We start from the raw sequence: 9,385 nt of genomic DNA, 5'->3' as shown, positions 1-9,385 counted from the left end.
GTAATGTAGAATTTCTGTAAAGCATGCAGGGTTGTTTGAAAGGAGTTTTTCAAAGGAAGACCTGGATAGAGCTACTTGAACATTGAGCATCAAGATCTATAGAGATAGATCGAAACGCTAAATAGAACTTTCAATGAAATGCATGCCTTGATAGGTTTTTGAAGGAGTTCAAAATAGATCAGCAAAGAAGGAGTTCTTGGTTGTGTTGTAAGGTGTAAATTTGAGTAAGACTCAAAACCCGACCACGGCAAAGAAAGAGAAAGGACGAAGGTCGTCCCCTATGCCTTAGCCATAGACTCCAAAGTATGTCATGTTGTGTACCGCACCTGATGTGTGTCTTGCCATGAGTCTGTGAAAGGGTACAAAGAGTGATCCAGGATTGAATCACCAAACAGCGGTCAAGGTTATCCTTAGTAACTAATGGACTAAGGACACTTTTTTCGATTATGGGCGTGGTTAAAGAGTTGGTCGTAAAGGGTTACGTCGATGCAAGCTTTGACACTAATCCAAATAAGTCTGAGTAGTAAAACGGATTCGTATAGTAGAGTAGTCATTTGGAATATTTCCAAATAGCACATAGTAGAAACATCTATAGGATGACATAAAGATTTGTAAAGCACACACGAATCTGAAAGGTTCAGAACCGTTGACTAAAAACCTCTCTCACAAGCAAGACGTGATCAAACCCCAGAACTGTATGGGTGTTGGATTCATTAGAATCACATAGTGATGTGAAGTAGATTATTGACTCTAGTGCAAGTGGGAGACTGTTGGAAATATGCCCTAGAGGCAATAATAAATTAGTTATTATTATATTTCTTTGTTCATGATAATCGTTTATTATACATGCTATAATTTTATTGATTGGAAACACAAATACATGTGTGGATACGTAGACAAAACACTGTCCCTAGTAAGCCTCTAGTTGACTAGCTCGTTGATCAAAGATGGTCAAGGTTTCCTGGCCATAGATAAGTGTTGTCACTTGATAACAGGACCACATCATTAGGAGAATCATGTGATGGACAAGACCCAAATTATAAACGTAGCATGTGATCATGTCATTTTGTTGCTATTGTTTTCTGTGTGTCAAGTATTCATTCCTATGACCATGAGATCATGTAACTCGGTGACACCGGAGGAATACCTTGTGTGTATAAAACGTCACAACGTTACTAGGTGACTATAAAGGTGCTCTACAGGTATCTCCGAAGGTGTCCGTTGAGTTAGCATGGATCAAGACTGGGACTTGTCACTCCATGTGACGGAGAGGTATCTCGGGGCCCACTCGGTAACACAACATCACATATAAGCGTTGCAAGAAATGTGACTCAAGTGTGAGTCACGGGATCTTGTATTACGGAACGAGTAAAGAAACTTGCCGGTAACAAAATTGAAATAGGTATAGGGATACCGACGATCAAATCTCGGGCAAGTAACATACCGAAGGACAAAGGGAATGTTATACGGGATTATATGAATCCTTGGCACAGAGGTTCAGCCGATAAGATCTTCGTAGAATATGTAGGATCCAATATGGACATCCAGGTCCTGCTATTGGATATTGACCGAGAAGTGTCTTGGGTCATGTCTACATGGTTCTCGAACCCGCAGGGTCTGCTCACTTAAGGTTCGATGATGTTTTTAGTATAGTTGAGTTATATGTGTTGGTGACCGAAGGTTGTTCGGAGTCCCGGATGAGATCACGTACATCACGAGGGTTTCCGGAATGGTCCGGAAACGATGATTGATATATAGGAAGTTGGTGTTTGGATTCCGGAAAGTTTTCGGGCATTGCCGGCAGTGTACCGGGAGTGACGGATGGGTTCCTGGGGACCACTGGGTGGGCCCATCACGCCCCAAGGGGTCCATATGGGTTAATTGGATGCACAATAAGGTATAATGGGCTGAAAAAATCATCCAAGGAAAGCCCATGAGGAAAAAGTGGAAAATCCAAAAGAGGTGGGAAAATAAGGAAGGAGTCCTAATCCAAGTGGGATTGGAGAAGGACTCCTCCCTTCCCTAAGTCGGCCGACCCAAGGAGGTCCGCTTGGCCGGCGCCCTAAGGGCTTGCCCCACCCCTTGGCTCCTCCTATATATACTTGAGGTTTAGGGCTGTTTGAGACACAACTTTGCCACGTGCAACTCAAACCTACACCTTGTAGTTCTTCCTCTAGATCGGATTTCTGCGGAGCTCGGGCGGAGCCCTGCAGGAGTAGATCATCAGCAAGACCAGCGCGCCGTCACACTGCCGGAAAAACTCATCTACTTCTCCATCTCTCTTGCTGGATCAAGAAGGCCGAGATCGTCATCGAGCTGTACATGTGCTGAACGCAGAGGTGTCGTCCGTTCGGCGCTAAATCGGAATGGATCGTGGGACAGCGATGAGTTGAATCACGAAGTTGTACCACTACATCAACCCGTTTCTTAACGCTTCCCGCTTAGCGATCTACAAGGGTATGTGGATCTAATCTCCTCCCGTAGATGAACATCACCATGATAGGTCTTTCTCTGCGTAGGAAAATTTTTGTTTGCCATGCAACGTTCCCCAGCAATTTTCACGTATGACAATCACAAGTTGCACTTGTCCATCCTTTTTTTTCACGATTAGTTGTATTATTGTTCTCCATTAGAGAGAGATAGGAGATGTGACAACAGCTTTAGGAAAAAGAATACACATAGGGTTGGTTGTTCCATGAGGGCATCTAATAAACCACATGCATTGTCGTTCCGTCAATGTCACACTATAAGAGCAAGCGCCGACCCGTTTTGTCCGCGCGCGTCCGTTTGAATTGCGGTGGACAAAATAATTGATCCAACGCGCCGATCCAAATAAACGCACATTTGTTTTTCGTCCGCTCGCGATCCATTCTAGCCGTAAATTTGGGCGTCATTTGCCCCGCCGCGGACACGGAGCGGACACGCCCCTCGTCCGCGTACTCCTTCCCCTGGCCAGCTAGTCAGTTTCATAGTCTCTCCTTATTATCCACATTCCCCTTTCCGTCGTCCGCAAGCACACACCCTAGGTTGGCGACCCCATTTTTTCCCGGCCACCCTAGCTCTCGAGCACCAAATCCACCGACGGGGTGCCTCCTTTGTCCCGGTGCGAGAGGCCTATTAGTGTATCTGCGGCGACGACGGGATTTGGCGAAATTTTGCGCATTCTGCCGGCGGGATTTCACGAATCAGGCCGCCGGCGGACTGCGCTTGCCATGGACTGTCGGGTGCCGGTCCACCAGGTTCGGGCAAACCCTCGATGCCACATGCAAGCGCTCAATCCGCCTCTAGCCGCTCGGATGTGACCCGTCGTAGGTTCGCCGGCAAGGCCATAGCCGGCCACCGCCCTGGCTCGGCGTTGGCCCAAAAGCTTGTCGGCTCACCTTTGTCGTTCACAAAGTGCGAGGGCTGCTCGCTGCAGGTCGCCGATGCGTTTTTTGAATGTCGGAACATCCCGATTAGGCGTTCGTGAAGTGCACAAATGATGGGGTACGATTTTTGTTCACCTTTTTGCTCTTTAATGATTCGATGCAATTTCGGTAGCTTATTATTTGCTCAATATTGTGTGTAGCATGGATGCAGTTTTGGTATCGGGAAAAAGAATGCATCGATTTGTTGATCTCACGAAATTTGCTAGATGTTCGTGCACTTTCATTTAGAATTAAAGGTAAAGATAAGACTAAAGAAGAGGCCAAAGAGGAAGCAACGTGTAATTCTTTAGCATCGAAGAAGAAAGACGTTGTGCTAAAGAATCCACAGATCAACAACGAAGACATAGAAAAGATATTAGTCGAACTAGTAGGAGCAATTATGAAAGTTGAACAGTCTAGTTGTGGTTTTTGTTTTCTTTGATCTTATATATTCACAACGAAGAATGATAAGAAATGTATGTATAAAATAAAAATAACGATCAAATCCAAAACAAAGCAAAATATATGATTAAAAAATAAATGCTGATCACGTGGACAAAAATAAATCGGTTAGTTAAACACATGGCCGGCCTATTTACCAAAGAGGACGGACATATCGACAGAAAAAGATATAAAAGACGAACAAATAAGGGAAACATTATAACTCATCCGGCGGATCGTACGCTGGCATGAGCCCTCTTCTTTATACGTCACGTGCCTCATGATCACCATCAGAAGTTTTTGCAACTAACATGTTGTTGCAATTTCTTATCGCAACAACGTCTCTGTTGCAAGATCTGTATCCTTGAAATTAGATAATACAACGACGCGACGCTTCTGTAACATAATCCCAATTAAAAAAAAACTGCAACAGAACTTCAATTGCAAAAAAAATTACAATAAGATCTTTGTTGAAAATAAATCTGCAACAAAACCGTAGTTACAGAAAAACTGCAACTGAACCTAAGTTGCAAAAGTGAAGAAGTTGTTCTGTCGCTTGATGTGACAGATGTAACGGCTCGCGAGCTGGTGGATATTTTTTAAACATGCGTAGCACGCTCCAACAAATAAAGCATGTAGTATTTGGGTCACGCGGTTGGAGGTTGGAGTTGCTATATAAAGTCAGTCGACACACTTACAACAAACACTCTTTTAATTTCCATGCTCCTGCCCACCCAATAACACTACTGCTTACTTACTTGGGAGGAAAGCATAAGCACATACTAGATGCCTAGTACTCCCAAGTAAGTAGTAGTAGACAACATAGAGCTAGTAGATGCGATCTGCTAGTAGTAGGTGTAGTTGCAATTGCAATACAAGTCCGTTTGGAGGAGCGGCTGCTGGAGCAAGGCGGTGCCGCTGACGCCGGCAAACGGGCTGGAGGAGGCACCCGAGTCGGCGGCTGCGTCCATGTACTGGATGAACTCGGCGAGCGACTCCAAGCGCGCGCCCAGCTCCAGCGCCCGAGCATGCAGGAGCTCGTTCTCGGCCTGGACGACCGCGCACCGGCGCGCAGCCTCCCGCGCCTTTGCTGCCACGGCGGAGTTCTTGGCGCCCAGCGCCGCCGCCTCCGCCTCCAGCTCGTCCACCTGCAGCAGCTTGCGCGCGCGCGACCGCTGCGCGGATAGCCGGTTCGACTCCTTGCGCTTGCGCTTCCTCTCCTCCATCAGCCCCGCCGACGGCGCCCGTGTCGCCTCCGAGCCGGCCGATGACGACATGACGGTAGACGCCGCGCCGGGACCGGGAGAGGCCATTTCCTTGCACCACTTGATTACTTTACTACTTGGTTTCTTATACCAACAAATATTAAAAACAATATAGTAGTGTAACAAGCCTGGTTTAACCGGGGTTGGTTGGTTGATTATGAGAAGACGTAGAACCAGTAGAGGAAGACGACGGAGAAGGACTGGACGAGGACGGTGGATATTATCATAAAAGCAGCCGCATACAACTACAAGCAGAGCTGGTCAATAGAAAAAATTCGGCAGAGTCTCCCCTCAAAAACCAAGGTTTCTTACTGTGAAATCGGACAGAGTTTCTCCCTGACCAAGCGAGAATTCTTAGTGAAAATATTTGATTTCCGAGAGGAAATTTGGGCAGCTGAACAAGGAGGTTTCTCACTGGAAATTTGGGCAGAGTGACGCCCTGAGTAAGGAGGTAGGTTTCTGACAGGAAATTTCAGCAGAGCGTCACCCTGAACACATAGCATAGGCCAAGGGTTTCAGCAGAGTACTAAGCTAGATGGTAGATCTTCTATGACGAGATACTTTCAGACAGAATCTTCAAGGCACAGGGAACTAAAGACGGTGTAGATGCCAAGCAAAGAGGGTTCAAACTTGAAAGGTGAGAGAAGAGCTGGGTAGGGTAGTTGTGGTCAATAGGAAGGAACAGCAGCAGCAGCGTGGCGTTGCTGGTGCAAGAAAAGAAGGGATCCGAGTCCTTCCAGAGAGGGGAGAAGAGAAAGAGGGAAAAGGGAATTGGGGCTTGGATGAGGGACGCAATTTATAGGCGAGGAGGAGGAGCGTTTGCTTAGGAGTTAAGTGGGCGGGTGGGAGGAAGAACCAAAGCCAAAGGCGTGGCGTGGTGCGATGCGATGCGATGCGCTGGCGGTGAGAAAAAGAGGCACCAAAAGCAGATGGAGAAAGCGAGAGGCAAACAACGGAGAAGGCTCAAAACCCCAAAGCCAACTAAAGAGTAAATTTCACATACGGTCCTCGTATTAGTTTGCTCGTAACACAATGGTCCTTGAACTTGTAAAATGCTTCTATACAGTCCTGGCTATATGCGCGGTGACCAGACGCATGCAGTAGATGTGTGTGTCCCACATATCAGCGTGCGAGTGAGAAAGAATAGCAAAATAAATTGCGAGTCATTAGCAAGCACAAGCTAACCAGAACATACAACTCTAACTCTATAATATTAACTAGCATGCCGAAAGCGCCGCGTGCCTCAGCCCATTCTTGACTAAATTGCAACTTAATTTGTTGTTTGCTCACATTTACTTCTTTTACTCAGTTTTATTACTGGCATACATAAAGGGATGAACCAAGGAGTACAATGAAACTGGATATTTTTGACTAAAGGCTATATACTTCAAAAAGTGAAAATGACCAGATTTTGTAGCTGATTTTCTAAGCATCTCGTTTCAGTATATGAATCTAGCTTGCTTGTCGGCAACGAATATCATCCTCTAGTTATTGCCCCCTTTTATTTCTTCAATTAACTCATGTCATTGAACCGAACGTGTGAAAGTATCAAAGATGCCAATCCGTAGAATGCCATCTACCGTTCATTCCGCTTTCAATGCATTTTTAACAACACAATGAACATGAGAATTCCATCACGCTTGGCGTACTAAAGAAGAGTCGCGAGGACTTTTCCCCCTCCTCCCTCCCTCGTCGCTCCAGTGTGACGACCGGGAGGGCCAACCCTAGCGAAGCCGGCCTCGGACCCTTCCTTCCATAACCCCTTCTCGCCGCCGTCGGGGTGCGCCGCCGGGGCTCCCTCTCGCCTCGCGAGTTGGCAGCTGCATGAGACGGTTGCGTCGATCGACGGCGACGCGCTGGCGGCGGGGCGCGCGACACGTCATGAGTGTTGCATCTGCCATAGCTCAGCCAAGGCGTGGAGGGCTGCGCGCGGGGCACCCTCGTGGTAGCATCGGGATCTCGCGCGGCAGAAAGCAGGTGGTGGCTGGCCTGCTCGGCTCTGGTCAGATCCGGACAGATCTGTCGCCGGGACGCCCGCAGGTGGTGCGGGGCGATGGAAGGGGCTTGTGTGGGCCCTATTGGTGGTTGGCTTGCGCGAGCGGTGCCCTGCGTGTCCCTACGGCTTGGGCTGGAGACAACGTCGTCGGGTGTCCATGCGGCGTCCGGCGCGACGGTTGGAGGAGGTGGATTCCGGCGGTCCATCCCACGGGCGTGAAGGCAGGACAGTGGGAAGTGGTTGGTCGACGTGGCTTCGACTGGTGCTCGCAGATCTAAGTATGAGGAGGCGTTGGGGGAGGCGAAGCTGGCGTTCGCGTGGTTGCTCGGTTGTCGGAGTTGCCGGCCACCATGAGCGGCCCTCCTCTTGAAGGGGCGGCTCTCACCTCGCCCGACTTCGTGTGTAGGCAGCGGGCCGGTGACATGGACTAACTGTTGGGTATGGAGTTTGCCATGGTCCTCCTGCCAGGGGTTGGCTCCTCAATGAGCGATGTCTAGCGTGTTGTCACCTCGGAGTCGGGCTGCTCGGCTTCGGGTCTCCAGCGGTCAAGCCAAGGTGGGTGCTTGCAGTTTGGTGGGGAGTCGTCTTCTCGTTGGCGTCGGTGTCGGTCCGTGGGTGTGATAGACGGGACAATGATGTGCCGAATGTCGGATCGGTGTCTCAGGTTGCGGTTTGGCCTCATCTGAGCTTTCTCAATGATGGTCATCGACATTCACTAGGCTATGTCCTCCTTGGTCCATCGGGACTGGCAGGGACTGTAGGCGTGGGCGCCCCTACTGTGGTGGTGCCGACCCTGACTGGTGACTGATGTCGGGCTTTACCTGTCACAGTTTGGGCATTAGGAAGCACGCGGTTGGCGTTATCTCGAGGCTTGGAGGTTTGAGAGACAACCCTGGAAGGTGGTCTGCATAATGAGTTCTCTGGCGGGCTCCACGGCGACAATCGTGGCTATGTATCTTGGTCGTGTGGGCGGCGAGAGAGTGTTAGTTGTGGGTAGTTGATACTTGTGATCTGTGTTGGGTTTTCTCCAAAGAGGAACGGGTTATCGCAACACAATGTGGGTAAGTATTTCCTTGAGTCATGAAACCAAGGTTTATCGAACCAATAGAAATATCAACCATAACCGTCTTGAGCGCCTGCACACAAAAGAGCAAACAACTTGCACCTATTGTGGGCAAGAGGGTTCTCAACCCCCTTGATCTTGTTATTTGCAAGCAAGTGAGATGTGTAGATAATTATAAATTGAAAAATAAAATAAAAACAAGTAAATGGCAGCAAGGTATTGAAGGTTTTGTAAATATATGGTGAATAGACCCGGGGACATAGTTTTTCCTAATGGCATCTCTCATAGAAAACAACAAACAGTGGGTAAACAAATTACTATATTGGGCAATTGATAGAAAAGCGGATAGTTATGCAATATTCACGGCAATGATCATGTGTATATAGCCATTTGTAGGATCCCAAGTATGCCTAGAGGGGCGTGATTAGGCTACTTGACCTAATAAAAACTTATTCTTTTCCCAATTTTAGTTGTGGGCCGGTTTTAGCAATCATGACAAGTCAAGTTCACCCTCTACATGCATATCTAAGAGTATACCAGCGGAAAGTAATGATATGCAAATGTAATTTAGAGGGTAAGGAAGGAAGATCAAACGCAAAGGTTTACATGACGGTTTTTGGCGTGGTTCCTATAGGTGGCGCTACCGTATGTCCACGTGAGTGGGGACTTCAACCCACGGAGGTTAACGGCTGCGAGAGTCCATGGAGGGCTCCACCCACAAGGTGTCGACGAAGAAGCGGCCTTGTCTATTCCACCATGTCTTACGTCCACACAAGACTAGCCTCACTCATGGTAGATCTTCACGAAGTAGGTGATCTCCTCGTGCAAACTTCTTGGTTCAACTCCACGACCCGAAGTAGGAGGCTCCCAACCGACACCTAATCAATCTAAGAGGCACCACCCTCCCAAAGGTAACAAATGTGGTAGAACGATTAACTCCTTACTCTTGTGCTACAAAAGATAGTCTCATCAACACTCAATCACTCTCTCACGAATTTGGCATGGGTAAGAGAGATTGATTTTGTGGAAAGCAACTTGGGGAGGGTAGAGATCAAGTTTCAAATGGTTGGATTCGAATCTCTTGATCTTAACACATGAGTAGGTGGCTCTCTCTTAGAAAAATGGATGTGGCAAGTGTGTGTGTGTGTTCTGAGTGCTTCCTCTCCGAGTGAGAGGAGGTGGACGGGTATATATAGGCATCCCCCAAAATCCA

At 48.0% G+C, this 9,385-nt stretch overlaps 1 protein-coding gene across 1 annotated transcript; it reads right to left on the bottom strand.

Annotated features, from left to right (window-relative positions):
* Positions 1–4,264: 4,264 nt before the first annotated feature.
* On the bottom strand, positions 4,265–5,967 carry LOC123439885 (bZIP transcription factor 44-like). Its single transcript, XM_045116509.1, has one exon. The coding sequence runs from the start codon at positions 5,159–5,161 to the stop codon at positions 4,694–4,696; it is 468 nt and encodes a 155-aa protein (XP_044972444.1). The 5' UTR covers positions 5,162–5,967; the 3' UTR covers positions 4,265–4,693.
* Between the last annotated feature and the right edge of the window lie 3,418 nt (positions 5,968–9,385).

This window comes from Hordeum vulgare, chromosome 3H (genome assembly GCF_904849725.1).
Source record: "Hordeum vulgare subsp. vulgare chromosome 3H, MorexV3_pseudomolecules_assembly, whole genome shotgun sequence".
NCBI lineage: Eukaryota > Viridiplantae > Streptophyta > Magnoliopsida > Poales > Poaceae > Hordeum > Hordeum vulgare.
The sequence above is the reverse complement of the archived record's forward strand: the minus strand, read 5'-3'. Positions and strand labels throughout refer to the sequence as shown.

Bases quoted from the DNA above. Each gene is read 5' to 3' on its own strand.
- LOC123439885 (XM_045116509.1), bottom strand. From the start codon at position 5,161: ATGGCCTCTCCCGGTCCCGGCGCGGCGTCTACCGTCATGTCGTCATCG.